At 34.0% G+C, this 17,848-nt stretch overlaps 2 protein-coding genes across 7 annotated transcripts; one reads left to right on the plus strand and one right to left on the minus strand.

Annotated features, from left to right (window-relative positions):
* The first annotated feature begins 251 nt into the window (after positions 1-251).
* Positions 252-1,336, plus strand: LOC7482881 (uncharacterized). The gene has a single exon (XM_002311464.4). The coding sequence runs from the start codon at positions 616-618 to the stop codon at positions 1,045-1,047; it is 432 nt and encodes a 143-aa protein (XP_002311500.3). The 5' UTR covers positions 252-615; the 3' UTR covers positions 1,048-1,336.
* A 2,316-nt stretch (positions 1,337-3,652) lies between these two features.
* Positions 3,653-8,298, minus strand: LOC7482882 (protein WVD2-like 7). Of its 6 annotated transcripts, none has more exons than XM_024607328.2 (9): positions 8,132-8,298; positions 7,042-7,821; positions 6,593-6,811; positions 6,417-6,460; positions 6,252-6,338; positions 6,069-6,165; positions 5,899-5,958; positions 5,521-5,631; positions 3,653-4,618 (listed from the first exon to the last, which is right to left on the minus strand). In XM_024607328.2, the coding sequence occupies exons 1-9, from the start codon at positions 8,177-8,179 to the stop codon at positions 4,139-4,141; spliced, it is 1,926 nt and encodes a 641-aa protein (XP_024463096.2). In that variant the 5' UTR covers positions 8,180-8,298; the 3' UTR covers positions 3,653-4,138. The 6 variants fall into 6 exon arrangements, with proteins under 6 accessions (XP_024463096.2, XP_024463094.2, XP_006379759.3 ...); XM_024607326.2 differs by having other exon boundaries at positions 5,521-5,634; XM_006379697.3 differs by having other exon boundaries at positions 5,899-5,970.
* Between the last annotated feature and the right edge of the window lie 9,550 nt (positions 8,299-17,848).

The following is a 17,848-nucleotide window of genomic DNA, read 5'->3' on the forward strand; positions in this document are numbered from 1 at the left end:
CAAGCCTTTCCAAGCTATAACTAGGCATTCTGAAATTCAACAAAATAAGGTATCCGATTTCGAGTTGGTTAGAGGATAATTATTATTGCTACATTTCAAGATGAAGGCCTGGCTGTGTCTGGAAGAAAAAATGAAGTCCTACCTAATTTTGTTCTGAGGTCACATCTTGTGAAGCTAAGAGAGCTGAGACCCAAACATATATTAAGAAAAAAAGAGAAAAATGAATTTATTGGTGATTTCTCATGGGTAATACTTGAATGACAATTTGCACATCTTATTGCAACACTTCTCCTGTATCATTGTCTTAGTAGCTGACCTTTGTCTTCATTCTAAGGTCATCGGAGAGAAGGTTCGGAGTTTCATGGGGCCCAGGTGTCACCTCGTTTAATCAATCTTCACCAAATTAAAGACACTAGCTATAGCTTGCTTTCTAATTCTTTTGCCCTTGAAGCCCCTTTTCCTTTCCATTTTTCATGCCTTGGCGTGCCATGACAAAAGAATCCAAAACCTGAAGTCTCCTCGTAAGTCACTCCCCATAACATCACTCACACCCCCTTCGTGTCACCACTCACTCCTGTCTCTCATCTCCTCTCTTCTATCTCCTCACTAACAAAAATGGATATTAACTTAACCCTAACTCTCTCCATCCTCTTCTTCACATCCGTACTTTCCAATCTTCCTAGCTTGGCCACTTCCGACGACGTGTGCCCTTATCCTTGTTATCCTCCTCCCACGGGGACCGGCCGTACCCCAACAGTACTGACAACACCGCCGTCTCCTCCATCTCAGTCAGCAGGATCATACTCGCCTCCTGGATACCCTTCTCCGACTGGGAATTTACCATTCTACCCTCCTCCACCTTTTGGCAACAACTTGGATGGTCTTTCACCTCCTGACCCTATCTTGCCTTATTTCCCATTCTACTACAGGAAGCCTCCTCATCAAACTGACGCGTCTTTGGCAACCAATAGTCTTCCAACTCTCATGATGGCCGCAATATCTAATATTCTTGCTTTCGCTTTTCTGCATCTCGTTTTTGGTTGTTGAAGTGAGTGAAGAATTAATCTTTATGTAATTTTATCGCCATCTGTGCTGATAAATTTATAATTAGGCTTAATTAATTAGTTGGCAATGTTTGAATTTATGTCGTGCGAGGAGGAGAAAAGGCACCACCAGTTTGCTATGTTTTTTTTCTTTACCAGCTGTAGAGAGCCATATTAGCTAGAATTTAATTGCAAGATAATTGTTTAGTTATTCGTTTCCTATTATTTGTTATTACTTGTCCTGTAAGATGCTTTTGCATGTAATAATGAAGGAAAACGGGAAATTGTATTTACTTGTTTTAGCTGGGAAAATAACGTGAAGGATTGGTCTGATATAATTAGAATGGGTGGGGGGAGGGGCGTGCTTCTTTTTTAGTCAATAAAATTCAAAAACTATGAGAAGTAAAATTTCCAACATAAAAAACCTGTTTTTGACTGGAATGAAAAAATAGGTCTCCATGTTCAAAAATTATTTCAAATATAATATACTTGTGGCAAAAACTGAAAAATAGAGATAATAATTTAATCCGAATTTAATTGATACCGACCCAACCTGAATGGAAAAGTATTTTTTGAACCCGATTGATAATAATAGGGTATAAATATTGTCAAATCTGACCTAAAATCTGCTTAAAGTAGAATATTTAGATTCATGCAACACAATATGATAAATACACACATTAATATTGACATAAAACATACAATATGTATATTAACTATTTTTTTATTGATTAATAAATAATAGTAGATAATAAATACTCATTGTATACTTGAAATTAGATAAATAGTCTATGAATATCTAAATTTTTTAATTAATAAATAATAAATAAAATATAAATATTAAAAAATTCTAATCACGGGTATCTATTGTCATTACTAATAAAAAAAACAATAAGGGAGAAAAAAGATCCAAGTGATGTGATAGAAGGTAACTTTAGGGAGTTTGTATGATAGCTAAGGATATATACTCTATTATTTGATTTTTAGGTTTCAAACTCACGAGATGAATTAATTATTAAATTAGTTTGAATGTAACATTTCTAGTTGAAAAATCTTAATTGATACGTAAGATAGTTCAAGAGCATTGCGGAGAAGGAGAAGATGATATTTAATTAAGATATAAAGTAATTTGCTTTTTCCTTTTTCTTTTCTTTTTCGTTTTCTTTCATTGTATCTTTTTTCCTGAAAGTTTTCTTTTTTCTTTTTTGTGTCTCGATGTCTTTATTTATTGGGAATTTGCACTTTATCCTTTGTTTATGTATGGATGAGGAGCTGTATGAATCATGGTGCCGGGGTTGAAACATTATTGAATGGGCTCCTATATAGCTAGAACACTCATGACGCTAGCTAGTAGTATTGTTTTCTTTTCTTTTCCTGATTATACTTTTAAAAAAAAAAACACCAGTACACTTTTTAACAGGGATGGATGGAGATTTAAGAGCCCTGTTATGGAGTCTTAACTTTTATCGAGCCTCCTGTTCAGCAACAAAACAAAAAAACAAAGAGAGAGAGAAGAGAACTCCATCTTTTCAACCGGTTAGTTCAGTTTAGTTCTGTCTGTTTTGCATTGGATTACTCCTTGGCGTTTTATAAAATGGGTCTCACAATTCATGATTCACCATTCATGTGATTGTGAAGCTTATCTACAAGTTCAGCAAGGATGGAAGTCCTTTCAAGGAAAGAATATCCATCATTTCTCGTTCTGGAATCGTAAGAAACTAACTGGAGGCGGCTTAAGCAAGGGAGGGTCACTTGAACGATTGCCAAGACCTCAATTAATAAAAAGCCTCGAAAATAAATTATGTATATTTATCAATTACACTTTATAAAATAAAAATTACTTTCACTCAATAAAAAAATCACAAATATAATATGCAGATTGCTAAGAACTTACTTATAAGATATATATAAAAATTAAAAATATTTAAATATTTTAAAAAATATTATTTATAGTTTTGCCCAAAGTGTTTTTCACCTTGAGCCGCCGGCTCTGATACCAAGAATCCCAAATTCTCTTAAATAATCAAGCAAACACTGAAGACTGTGCAAGGCTGGAATTAGTAGATTAATCTTAAAGGTTAAGCTTTATATCTCTTGTCTGCATCGATACCTCGTTTCATCATCACTTGCCTAAATTTGCAAAGGATATGTCTTCTGGGTCCTACTGTTTATGTGCATATTAGCCTATACGGTTAAATCTGATTGCTTTATTAGAACAGAACCCTCACTTCCTCTGACATCACTGCACATCCTTTAGCAAAATAAACACCAATCAGAGAATTTTTTCCCACCATTTCAATAATTGAAAAGAACAACTCCAAGAGCTATCAGTCAATTTTGGCATGCAAAAACCCAAAGTTACAGACTTGAGGCGTCACCCAGCTGCCTCTATTGCATCGGGTTGTTTCTGTTGGCTTGAGGGTGATATGTCCGAGGGTCGTCACATAATTTCCCAGCTTATCTTCTTTCTCTATTTAGTTTATTGTGCTTTGTTATAGAATTTTTTGAGTTGATACGGACCATTCTAAGCTGGAGCATGACATAATCTATATTCAGAAACGTTGCTGATTTTTTTTTCTTTTAATAAATTAGTAAACAAAATCCCCATCAAATAAACAACGGTCATCTCATAGTTCATTATACTTGAGGGGGGGAAATCAAATAGCATATATGTTTTTACAATATAGTTTGCTACCATTACGATCCCATGTTCTCTATTTTGATGCTCGGAACAGAACATGATGCAAGAGGCAATGTGCTTTTATTACCTTAGCTCACTAGACTAACTACTGTTGATGAGATGGCAAGAATGACCGGCAAATTTAAGAACTGTCAGACAACATGCCACCATTCTTAATTACCTATTCTGGGTTCGTTGTAGATTTCGCTGCACGCATGGAGGAAAATGCCATTAATAGTTGACTTGAGATTTGTCATTTCAAAGCTGCTGATAAAGAACAAGTGTGGTCTCACCCCACCCCAATATGACCTTCATTCTCTTGGAATTGTATTCAAATTCATGGTACCAAACATGCTAACAATACCTTGATATACAAATGTGTAGTATATTTCGAAAATGGTCACAACCGCTCAGTTCAGGAGGCTACACCAACAGCTAGATGACCCATTCCAGAATTACTTCCACTTCCAATGCGTTTTATACTTTTCCTCAACATCTCACTGCTACTTCTGTGGTTTCCCATTTTTGCCTTTCCCTCAAACTTCGGGTCTTTTGGTACTTTGGTATTTTCTGATACTCGATGCCTTTTAAAATTAGGATCCTTCACCTTCCCTCCTCTCTCGTTCTTACCAGTGACACCAGTTTTAGTTAGAGCTTCTGGATTGTGCCTGCTATTGTTGGTTGGTGAAGTATCGAGAGCTTCAGAAACCTTTGTTGGAGGATGATCGGTTCTTTCTGAGGGTTCAGGCTGATTAGTTGTTTTCACAAATTCATTAGCAGAGAGGGCTTGGTCTTTTCCGGCCCTGGAAAGTAATTGTGGCCTAGCAGCAGCTCCACTCGCTGGACTTGTTGACTTGTGCCGTGCTTTAGCTGGTTTGGTTTTAGATAATGAAGCCTGAGATAGAAGTACAAAAGGCTGGCTTTAATTCTGCCAACTAATAGTGTGAAGTTCAGACAGCAAAAACACAAAACCGCTTGAGGAAAAGAACAAATTATCACATTTAGGGTCATAGTTTGAAAAATTACACAGAAGAGGTCAAGCAGGAGCTAACAAAGAAGAGCTTGAGGCTGAACTGTGAAGATATTGGAGTGGAAAAATATATTTTAGAGAATATAATTATTGATTTAGGATGAAAGCCACGCTAATTTAGTGACATTCTCATAAAATCCCTATAGCCATACTCTGACAACAAGGCATACCATCCTTGAGAACACTTTTTTCCTCGCACCTTTTCTCTTACTGTGCTATTATTAACTTGTAGTAGAAAATGCATATAGAATTCCCCTTCCATTCATAAATAATGGATTTTTCAACTTCAACTTTCTCAGTTTATATTAGTTTCCTTTTCATAAATAATGGATTTTTCAACTAGATAGTTCTTTCTCAACAACAATGTATACCTGTTAACATGTGCTTGCATATGTGCGCGCACATATATACTGCTGGCAAGATCCATAACAAATTAAGTTGATGAGACATGCATTAAGCAAAACAATAAGCAAACCAATTCCACAAGTGAAATCAAGGTAAAACACACTCTAAGAGTTTTGAGAATAAAATCAAATAATCAAAAAGCCTAAGATTACATAAGATAATATGCTGATCTCATTTCTACAATAATTACGATCAGATCACTTGTAATTGGAAAGCAGAAAAAATAAAAAAACAACACAATAGCTAATCCACACATGCACCAACTCAACGTGACAGATTGGATTTATAACTTTTTTGGCCATAAATGTAGGCTAAAGTAAGACAAAGGCAAAATGCCAAAAATGCTATTGTACGGTTTGTACCTTGTTTCCATTGGAGGCCGGTGGTACAGCTACATGATAGAATGAAGGCATGGGTGTAGCTTTGAAATTAAGGCTTTTCCTGAATTGTTTAATTTCAGCTTCCGTCTTTTCCTGCTATAACAGTAATACATTCATTTGATATCAATTGAAGTCTTGAAAAGATATATTATATTGCAAGATGGCTGCTTTAGTTCATTATTAAGCTTCACTCTCCTTAAGGGATGATCCATGGCACAATTAGAAAATCTCAGAATATTATTAAATTTGGCTTTTTAGATGACTCAGACAAGTATCGCAAGTCCCAATAGCCAATGTACAATATCAATCCACTTATTGACAACAACAAAAGCCAGAGCTATTAGACAATGTTTTACGTACTTGTGTTTTTGCCTGAATCTGATTCATTTCTGCCTCCTTAGCATGCCATTTTTCTTCCAACTTCATATAGAACTGATGAATTATTTAACATAAGAGAAAATGACTAAGCATATAAATCTCACTGCTAGCCACGGAACAGTTTAATTTCAAACAGCAGCAAGCTTGCTCACCTCTTTTCTCCTTTCTGCTCTTTCATCACTCTTGAAACTGAAGGTCGAGGCACTTGGCCTTGTGTCTGGATTTATTGAACTAGCATTCTGCTTAGTTCTGCGTCACAATTACTCTATATCTAAGTCCAGGAAATGAAATATGTTAAAACATTATAATATCGACTGATGATGAATGTTACAGACCTGTTTGTGCTTAGATGAGCAATAGGTTCAACTCTTTTTGATCTAGAGGATGGAGATTCAAATTTCTTCACTCTTGGTTCCTTTTCACTGCACAAAAATATGGACAGTTTAAAGTCCGAAACCATGGAAGAAGCAGGTTTGCAATTTGCAAGAAACGGCGAGTACCTTTTATTCACAGGATGTATCCTTGAATTGCCACTTTCAGAATTCTGAGTATAAAAAGAAATTTTGAAGCACATAAAAGCAACATCAAGAACTGCTTTAACTAAATATGAAGTCGAAATGAAAATGAAAGATCAGCAAGTTTAGAATATCGATTTCAAACTAATCGAAATGCTCACCTCTTCGTTTTTAGCTCTATGCAACACACGTCTGGTAGGAGTGGCAGCTCGTGATGACTGCTTTTCTGATTTTGCTCTTTGTGGTGTTTCTCTTTCTCTTATATTCTGATTTCTTGCAGCAGTTTTTGTGACGTTGTCAAGGATCTTCTGGACTTGACTGCCATTAATCAGAGACTTCATTCTGGGCTTCGTAGATTTACTTTCATCAGAAGCTCTCGACTAGGATAAGAAATATCAAGAAATGTAAATCGCAGGTCAACTTACCATGATTATAAAATGATTGCGAGAATAACAACAAAAAAGTTAATGGTAGTTGCATATAGGCCTGGATTTCACCTAACATGATGCAAGATTTACCGCCATTTTGTTGCTCTTGTGTGAGTGTGTGCGCGTGTGTGCTTGCTTTGACTAGCTATTGATTGTAAAGTAGATATTTTATTTTTCAGCACCTTCGGAGAAAGATTTTGTCGATGCCCTGCAGTAGTGCTGTCAAGATCCTTGGTTGTTCCGCATTTAGGAGACAGATCAATCTCCGTAGACGATTCATCTACATTGGCGGCATTAGCCTCAAGGTTATATTTCATTCCCATTTCTTGTTTGTCATTGTTGAGATGCAACTCATCACGCATGGTTTCAATTTGATGTACTTCCTCAGGTTTAACATCTTCATCCACGCCTTTGACCAAAACATCAGCATCGTCCACAGCAGCTTCCAAGCGAGATTCAGAAGGCAAAACAACAGGATCCTCTTTTTGACATTCAATGACTTCACATTCTCCGTGATATTCAGAACCTACAGGACTCTCATCAAAGTGAGCATGATGATTCTCGTCATGTACATACTCAAATTCGCCCCCGTCGTTTCCGTTATCAAATCCGTTGAAGCCCACATTTTCCAGCAGCTCATCATCTTCAGAATGAAAATAATTGCAACTTCCATCCAAAATATAATCTTCTTCTCCTTGACCCAAGTTTTCATGACCATCATTTTCATTTTCCCCGTTCTGGCATCCTCTACCATTTAGGCCATCAAAGGAACCTGGTAGCAGAATACCCTTTTTCTTGAAATGGGCTTCAAAATAAGCTTTCTTCTCAATTACAGAACCTGGTTTTGAGCATTTCTCAACCTCTTCGAGATACCTATTGTGAGAAAAAGACGATCTTCTCTCCCAAGGCAAGTCCTCACTCTCAAATCTTCCAAATGATATGGACGAGTGCAAAGAATCTGCCTGTCCAGTCCAAACCAGTAGACATTAAGATCTTAACAAGTTCACAACTTAACCTCACTAGCAGAACAGCAAAGGAGCAAAACAAATTCAAGCAAACAACCCTCAAGTATCACAGAACTAGAAGATCTCTTCTTTCTTTCTTTCTTCAGAACAAAGAAGAAAGTTTGTTGACTCCCCCCAAAAAGGAAAGAACATTATACCAGAACAACTTAATAATCCACATAATTTTGAAGTAAAATTAATCACTGATAAATAAATAAACAACACGTTAAGAAATAATTAGATGATGTTCAAGAAGAAGATTAGGTACCTGAAAGCTAATGCTGCTGCCAAATGATTCTTGAAAGTCTGCCGCCATCACTTTTAAATCAAGCACTGAACTTTGTAATGTAATAATCAGGTAGGGATGAGTAGCAAAGACATGTGTTGATTTTGACACCTTTTTTTTTCTTTGTAAGGGGATGCTTTTGCTTGGCTTAAAAAGTTGATCATCCACCCATCCATCTCCTGACATGTCATGTGCCGGTTGTCCTTTTTTTGTCTTGTTCTCTTTTTTGTTTTTCTCTACCCTCCGTTAGCTTTGACGTTCAGATTTGAGGAGCTCGGTTTTGAATCAGGGTGGTGAATCTAACGGCGAAGAAACGGAGGATTTAGGTATACCACTTGGCGGCTAGATCGTTGACTTTCCAGCTTTGTCTTTAGTTGAGAGAGTTTTGTGCGTGGTATGGGTCCCTTGTTGCAATTTGTAATTGTGTAGTAGTCATGGCTTTTATCATATTTTCAAGAAATAATCATCTTTCTCCATAACTTTTTTTTTTTTTGTAAATATATCAGTGATATATTATATTCTTAAGACTTGATTACATAAAATTTACTATCAATTATATAAAAAAAAATAGTAAGAAAGTGTCATCATATTCATTTTCATATATAGTGTGTGATCTGTTTTGTTTTATCACCAACATAATAAATCTTATAAAAAATATGAAAATATCATAAATGAAAAGCATAAAAACATAAAATAATATATATAAACTCACAAACCCCCAAATAAGAAAGAAACATATTAACTGTAAAAACAATTCATGCTAAGTAGATGAAAACACCTTAAAGGAAAAGCACACGAAAATATAAAATAATGAATTTAAATTTTAAAAAAACTAGAACTGGAAATAAACATGTTAATTGTCAAATTTTATGCGTTACATGATCAATATAATAAATCCCTCCAAATTTTTAATAAATATTATTATTATAAAATATTATACCGTTTTACATAAAATTATTGTTTGTTATGTTTCCAGTAAATATATGATTTTCTAAAGAAATAGAAAAGAGAACACGAAACCACCACATGTGCATGTGCAAGGATTATTCACTAGTTTTACAACCGTCTTTTTTTTTATGAATGATTTTTTTTTGTTTTTTTTAATTATTTTGATGTGATTATATTAAAAATAAAATTCTAAAAATAAATATATTATTTTAATATATTTTTAAATAAAATATATTTTTTAAAAAAATTATTATTGCAACATAAAATATTATTTTCATCACTACAACAATTTCATACATTATAATAGAAGTGATTAGCCAATCCGGCTAACCTTTCTCATGCTCAATAAAAATGAAAGAGGAAAAGATATGATATTGTACAAGTGGACGAATCTGTGCTCTTTTTAAAAATAAATAGATAAATTTGACATGAAATTGAAGAGACCTCCTTCCAAGATAGAAAGAAAGGAAGAAACAATTCTGAGAAATATAGTTTAAATAATCAGTTTCTAAATGTATTTATAAAAATCATCAATTCAAGTTTTACAAATCTCAAGACCAGTAAAAACTTATATGATCGTTAACTTCATGAATAATAAGATTAATTAAAATACACATAAACTAACCTGAACATCCAAGTTAATTACAAAAACAAATAAAAAAACAAAAAATGAGAGTGTGTTTCCTTTGTTGGCTGATCAAAATGATGATCATCGCCACTTTTAAAACTTTGTAGAAGATAAACATAGAAGAGGACCACCTGGGGTGGACCCTGAAACTTTTAGATAAATGACGGAACATGAATTGATGCAATGATTAGAGCCGTTAGATTAGGGGGTCCTGATCGTCCACATCAGATTGATAGACCACCCTGCTATACTATAAAGCTGTGCCAATTCCACCATTTCCTTGATTTTCCCGAGTTTTCCATTGCGGAGCGCTAATAGCTTTGCCATCATTCTTAAATGATAGTTGAGAATAACCTATGAAATAGTAACATTTTTCTGATTCGGTATAGTTGAGGTTTCCTGTTTTCTTGTTTTCCTTATATGAATATATAAACACGACTGAGCTGTTATTATATTTATTTTTTATAAATAATTTTTAAAAACAGATTTTTAAAATAAAATATTTAGTGGTTTTCTATTCATTTTTTATATACACAATATATTAAATCATCAAGTACATTACCGCCACTTTACATCGCAATCGTATTACACAATAACCAAGACCATTGTTTTCTTTATAAGCACTACCAGTCTACCATGCTGTTTTTTTTTTACATATTTAAACTATTTACTGACGAAGTTTGAAGAAAATCTTAAAAGATTTGAGTTTTCTGCGATTGATTGATGATGGAGATTGAGCGATTGAAGGTAACTGTTAAATTTAAGCCTTGAAATCGCCTATAAAAACAAATCCTGAAATCACTTATAAAAACAAGTATTTTAACGACTCGAAGAACCTCCAATATTTAAGTTAATATTGGTGTAGGCGGATGAAAATCTTTGTGGTAACGTGTTTGTTTGCAGGGAAGATAAAGATATAATGAGAGGTTGAAAGAAAGAACGTCAGCTCTCGTTATCTTTGTGTGTTTACGAGTGAGTTAAGCTAAGAACTTATTGTTTAATAATGTGAATATGTTATCACATAATCATGTGAAATGATTACCTTTGCCATGCATGCCTGCACTAGCAACTTGTAAGGTGGGACGTTCAAGTTAGCAGTTAGAGCATTAGCATGCCTTGCCATTTTCTGACGTGCTCCATGATGGCGAGGAGCTATGTTAGTATTAGACGCGGAACCACGAAGAGAGGGTTAGGTCCTTCGAAACCGAGCCCGAGCCCGAGCCCACATCATGCGAACATTGGGCTCACGTAAGCCCCGACCAAACTCATTATGGTGGGAATCAATTCTGATTTGAGTCCATCTCTTTCAGTTGATGGCTTCCAACGAGGTGGCTCATAACTATTATGTTGGCTTTAATATTGGAGCCAACACACCACTTGCGATATTTTTTATACATTTCTTAATTTAATTAAATCAGTATAAAAAACTTATTTTTCACTTATTTTGTAAAAAAAATATATGAAAAAATAATTTATAAAAACAAAAAACAAAAACATGAAACGGGTCCTTTATAATTAAGATGGCTAAATATGCAATATATTGTTTTCCCAGTCATGTTGTGAAGAAGATGATGTTATTTCTCTTATTTTTTAGGAAATTCGGTGTTGGATTAATCAAGAAAAGAAATTTATACACAGAAAGAAGACCGAAATCTTTATTTGGAGATTGATAGCTTAGCTATTCTGACAAATATTTTTCGGGAGCCATGAGAATTGTGTAATCTGCAGTGCCAGTTATTCAGACCTCAGAACTCACCGTCTCTGAACCGTTAGCCTTGGAGGTATGGATTACGAGAGCATAACCTTATGAAATCAGAGGGGAGGGTTTGCTGCTAGCTATGAAGTAAGGGTCCATTTGTCATCTAAAACACCCACAACAGAATGGGCTCTTGTACGGTTTGATCTTCCCAGAACAACCATCTGTCCAGAAGCTGGCTAAGTGAAAGCCTTGTTAATTTTAGTTTTGGTTCAAGATAGATGCCACGTAGTTTTTATTTGTATGGGCCAAGGCCGCAGTAACTTCCGCAGAATGTCATGGGCTATAATAGCAGCTCGACCGGGCTTTCCACTTCCTTGGGCCGCTTGTTTTCTTATTCTTTTGCGGTGGGCAAACATTAAAAGACCTCCTCCTTGCTTAATTGGTCATGATCTTTAGCGGGAACCACTACTCGGTACTATTTCTGACCTCCGAGCCAACAGAAAGGAAGAAGGATACGCCTAAATACTGGGGATCCTCGATTCAAATCAAACGTAATGGTTCAGTCTTCGTTTTAGCAGCCACATATCATTGGCCCTTCAAATTAGCCCAACTACACTCTCTCATACCTCCTCTCCCATGTCTCACGCTACCATGATTTTTAACCTAACCAGTACTAAAAGTGAAATCAAAACTGGTAACCCCTTTTATAATTAGCTCATGCCTCTAGATGCTCCAATCTCTCCCATGGAGCCCCATTTACTATATAGCAGACATGGAGAACGATGCTGCCTTTTACATATTTTACTTTCTTTTGGCTTATCACGGAATTTTAAGTGGGTTGGAATTTTGAGAGGTAAACTGAAGTTATCAGCTGCAAGAACCGAGGGGCTCGTACGACATTGCCACATGAGTTCTGGCATGTCATGATGATGTTGGGCCATTGGGGCCGTCTCGGGAAACAGAATTCTTGAACCCATTCACACAAGGGACAAATGAACTAAACATCAAACCCATCAAGAATCCATATACCGGTCAAAATTCACTAAACATCAAACCCAGAAAGCCCCCACAACTACAAGGGCTCTATCCAAATTTCTCTTCCAAGTTCAAGTCCTGGAAACCAAAAGGCTGCATGATAAGGGTGAACTCAGAAAGCTCAAAAGAGGGTGGTGCGATTAGAGGGGAAATGGGGTCTTTGACAAGATGCATCCCCCAAAAGAATGATGTATAGCTGTTGTATTGTCATTGCATGATTTGTAAAAGAAACCATTCTCTTGTACTGTCTCTCTCAAAGGTCTCAATTCACCACTTAATGGTCCCAGCCACTGTTGGTCCGGTCCCCCAGCTTGTGTCTGCAGTTTACCCTCCTACGATTATGACGTTTCCCTCCTTCAATCTCAAGGTCTTGATTAGTTTTTGTTTGCATATATTTATTCTTATTTCAACCACGGCTTGAATTTCTTTCGCCCAACCCTCCACTTGCACCATATTTAATTCCTTAACGACAGAAACAGATAGAAAAGGAAACAAGAAAGAAAAAAAATTATGAAATACGAGAGAGTTATTGCCATCACCGCTCAAAATCTTCACCTGAAACAAGTTTTCCGTTCACACTATTGAATAACTAATTATCTATTTATTTCTTCTTTCTTTGATCACTCAGGCGTGACTTAATTTTGACTCCATGGATGCACTGAAAAGGAAAATAAAATTTTATACACTCTACTTCGTGTGCGTCGAATATCAGGTACCACATTCGATTAAATGAATTTGTTGTGCATAGTTTTTCTTCTAAATGACACCTGATAATGACTGATTGGTTGATTCTAGTATATTTATTATGATTCCTTCAAAAATAAATAATAAGAGAAATTAATTTCTGAAGAATTTCAATATCATTTTTTTTATTTAATCATTGATAATAATCTTGTCACAGTTAATCCATACATGTATATTCAAGGTTCTTTTTTTGGATAATTTGATTGTATATAACAAAATAACAAGATATATTTTTTAAACAAGAAAACTCTGAATAAAAAAATCTATATAATATATTTATACCAGTTATTTTTGTTTGATCAAATAAATTAATGTAAGATGCATGTGTTGCATTTTTTGTTAAACATAATACAAGAAAAATACTTCTGATATCGGATCAATCCATTTTAATGTTACTTAAATTACTTAAAAGTTTATTTTTTAATATAAAAATATCAAATCATATGATATAATTTTTTTTTCAAAAGTCGAATGCAATTAAAAAATTTAAATGAATATGCATAATTGATTGTAGAAAACATCTTAAAAAAATATAAGAAGCAATTCAAATATAAAATTTTATTTATAATGATATTTTTTTCATGATAAAAAAATCTATATAGATAGTTAGTCAAATTACACACGTGATAATGTAAAATAGATTTAGTGTAAATTAAAAAACAACTCAAATTATAAATGCACATACACATACACTTATATTTGAATAAGATAGATAAGATATTTTGCTTTTCTTATGTGTATCTTGTTTTTAGCTACCTTCTGGTTAGCTCTTTTAATATATCGACTTCTTCAAAAAAAATAAAAAAATAGACAAGATAATGTTAAAAAAAAACAATATATAATAAAAAAGAATTCAAAATATAAATAAGTTTATGAAATTTTAGTATTTCAATAAATTATTTTTTTATTGAAATTTAACCTAATTCCATTTATTTCTCTCTATCGCACTACATATTATCACTTCCACCGTCACTACTAATAGCATCAGTCAACACTAAGATGTATAACATGTCTTTTTTTCAACGATTCACTTCTTTATTGTCAAACTAATATAATACAATGTTCTAAATTATGCATAGATATTTTCAAATGTTAACTAATTATTTTAAATTATATATAAATTTTTTTTTATAATATTCAAAACACCATTTTAAAATACAATTGATAATTGCGAAAGCTGTCACTACTGAACTTGGCTGTTTAAGACAGACAAAATGCAATAACTATGCAAATACGTTTAATTAATATTTTTTCTTCTAGGATCTTAATTAAGCCTGGAGTTCTGTATATATAAATTGACAATAACGTTTGTATAGTTGCTGAGAGGTCGAACGTGGAGGAGATAAACAAAATCTAACAACTACCAGCTCCTTCCCCTTGTTTCCTTCTCAGTCATCAAAGGGTGGGTTTTAGATCATTTTAACCTATATATTGATTGGATTACTCAATTTTTTCTCAGCCATGCATGAAATATATATATAAAATTAAAGAAACAACACTCTTTATAGATAGGGTTTCAGGTAAGAAAATAGTGTCATCCAGCCCCTCATCCAACTACAATATGGGACTGACAATTATGGAGCCTGAGCCTTCTAGCTACCAGCTAGATAGCAAAAGGTTTTCCCTGTAAACTTAAAAGCAGTCATATTCCAGCAACAATCGCTAAAATTTAAAGAATAATTGGATTTTTCCAGATTCAAGTTCCAAGCAACTGTGGGGACATATTTTTCAGTCTTCACATATATGTCATCCACGCAGATTCTTGCTAGGTAAAGACTCTGAGTAAAATATAGGACCCCAATCAGAGTATATAGAGATGATCTCAAATATAAATTGGGTCCATGTCCTTGTTTTTCAAAGGAAAAGACTAGATAAGTAACTCGGAAAGTTCTTAGCCATACTTCATTCTCACGAGCACCTAACCTTAGTTGGATCCTATCCCCTACAACCTTTCCCTCTCTCTCACCCCCTAAGCCCTAACTTGCAATAATACACCCACCTTGTATGCATGTATATTTGGCTTCAATCACTATTTCAAGACCCTGACAGCACATGACTAAGGCATGGGCATCCACATGAGAATGGACCCACGTTTATTGCTTGGGCTACGTGTGCATAACCTGTACGATGATGATGACTAGCTGTCTATGTCATGGTGGTGCCACGCAAGATCAATTCATTTCAATGGACGTAAGTTATAAGTTTGTCGTATCATATTTATTTGACCATGTGAAATGTGGTCCGCTTGATAAAGATCATATGGTCACCGACGCTTCTATTTGATGCATACCTCCCCGATCATGGAAATTCTTGCCTTTGGGATGAAGTGGAAGCATTTATCATTTTAGGTCTCTTTAATAAAAATAATAAATAAGAAGATATCAGATTTAATTACTTCGAAATATTAATGAAATGTGGTCAGTGAAGAGAGGGCAAGTACTATTATCTCAGGGGCACATTGCATAAAAAAGAAGAGTACAAGACAAGCAAGCAAATCAAGAGATTATGATCTACTCGAGAATATTCATAGATAGCAGATCGAATTTTGGGAATTGGAAGAAAACAAGTAGATGGAGACGTGCATATTTAACAAGGAAGGACAGAAGAAAAGAACCCTTTTCTTTAAATTTTGTACTAGAAAGATTATCAAGGTGAGTATAGTTTATACGGCAAGAAATGACTCGAAACCTCATAAGTTCTTCCATGTCGTAATATTATTGATAGCACATTGTATTGGGATCAATCATACTTCTGATGCCAGTAAGTAGCAGTGACTTGACTTTAATTTGTTTGTATGAGGGTGTTTCTTTGCGTAAATTAATTAGATGGCAGTCGTGACTTGAATTCGATTTGTCAATTTTTTATTTTATTTTATTATTATTATCATCATGAAGTTCGGCTGTCATGTTGCTTTGTGCATGATTGATACCTAGATTGCTTTAGCATGTCATGTCTCTTTTATTGTTTCTTGAAACTTAAAGGTATATATTAAAGTCTCTCTGACGAAAGTCCCAGTCCCCTGAGTAGTGAGACCAGTGGAAAGTTGACCAAAAGAAAAGGAAATGTGAGCTGCAATTATGCAGAGGCAAAAGCTGGAAATCGCTAGGGATATTGGTGCCTTGTGGTCCATGAAAGTTGCCTAACGAAATGGAACTGGATCAGGCGCCACGTACCTAGGCTCGAATCTCTTCTACACGATGAAGCCATGGGCTCGCTAGCTAGAGACCTTTTGCAATTAGAATTGGGCTGTGTTCTATCTACTTTTTTTGATCGAGGGTCCTTCCAGAGAAATTAAGCAGTGTATAAGTGGAAAATTTATACCTGCTTGTAAAATTCTAAATATCTTTAAAACTCGGGGAAAAATTCAATTAGTTTGTTTTTATATTTTTAATGAATTGTCTATAATATGATTCTTAATTGCATCTATCATGGCATTAAATTTAACTGAATCCTACGATCATATTTAGATCCAGATTTATCGAAATATAATTACACTCTATTAGTATAATTCTCAGACTGGACTATTCTTTCTTTGATTTAATTATATTATGTTTGGATTAAATAATTTCCATAATGGACTGTTCGTCCTTTGATATAGTTAAGCTTTGTTTGGATTAAATAAAAGTATTTGTCTTGTCTCTTTTAAATAGGCAAAAAAATAAATCAAATTAATCCCATGTTTGTATTACGTTTTTAGAATGCTGCAGAGAAGGTAGCTTGATTCTTAAGAATAAATTTGTAATCATGGACATTTTACACACATAAATCTCTGTTAATTTGGGTTATATGTCTTGCTTGCAGTTAAATATATAAAAACATATTGAAACTAACCTCGAATGTTATAGAAAGATAGGTTAATCTAATTTATTAGAGAATAATATATATATATATATATATTATTCTCTAATAATAAATTGGAACCTCACCTACTAGTTTAAACTATTAGGTTAAGATGATTATTTGACATGGTATTAGAGTCTTGATGACAAAACGGTCACAAGTTTGAATCTCACTGTCTCTATTTATTTGATAAAATAAAGCACAAGATAATGTGGGCATCTGCAAGTTTCAAGTTCAAAGAGTTTTCGCTTGAGGTGATGTGTTAAAGAATAAGATAAATTATATCTTGGGATCTCACCTAACAGTTTAAACTTTTGAGTAAGAAGGTTATTTGACATGGTATCAGAGCGTTAATGATCAAATGATCACGAGTTTGAATCTTACCACCCATATTTATTTAATAAAAATTAAGTATAAGGTAGTGTGAGTCCATGCAAGTTTTAAACCTGGAAGTTTTCACTTGAAGAAGTGTGTAAGAGAATAATATAAATAATATCTTAAAACCTCACAGAATAGTTTAAGATATTGATTTAAAATTATTTAACATATTTATTCTATAATTTATGTAAGTGTTTTAAGGGAGGTTGTCATAGATAATCATTTATGTAAAATTTATTCTGAATATTGAGGTTTTAATTAAAAGAAAATGTAATGATTAAAGTCTTCAAATTTAAATTTACTTCCTCTCTCATTCATTTATACCTTTTTTTTTCTTTTAATAATTTTTTATCATTAAAAATAATATATTAGTGAAATATAATCTTCTTAAAAAGATACGATGCTAAGAAGAAGGACAGTACAGCAT

Source organism: Populus trichocarpa, chromosome 8 (genome assembly GCF_000002775.5).
Source record: "Populus trichocarpa isolate Nisqually-1 chromosome 8, P.trichocarpa_v4.1, whole genome shotgun sequence".
Classification (NCBI taxonomy): domain Eukaryota; kingdom Viridiplantae; phylum Streptophyta; class Magnoliopsida; order Malpighiales; family Salicaceae; genus Populus; species Populus trichocarpa.

Coding starts and splice junctions, on each gene's coding strand:
- LOC7482881 (XM_002311464.4), top strand. CDS start 616: ATGGATATTAACTTAACCCTAACTCTCTCCATCCTCTTCTTCACATCC.
- LOC7482882 (XM_024607325.2), bottom strand. CDS start 8,179: ATGGCGGCAGACTTTCAAGAATCATTTGGCAGCAGCATTAGCTTTCAG. Junction 6,812..7,041: donor GACAAAATCTTTCTCCGAAG/GTGCTGAAAAAT, acceptor TTCTTATCCTAG/TCGAGAGCTTCTGATGAAAG. Junction 4,619..5,520: donor CGGCCTCCAATGGAAACAAG/GTACAAACCGTA, acceptor CTTCTATCTCAG/GCTTCATTATCTAAAACCAA.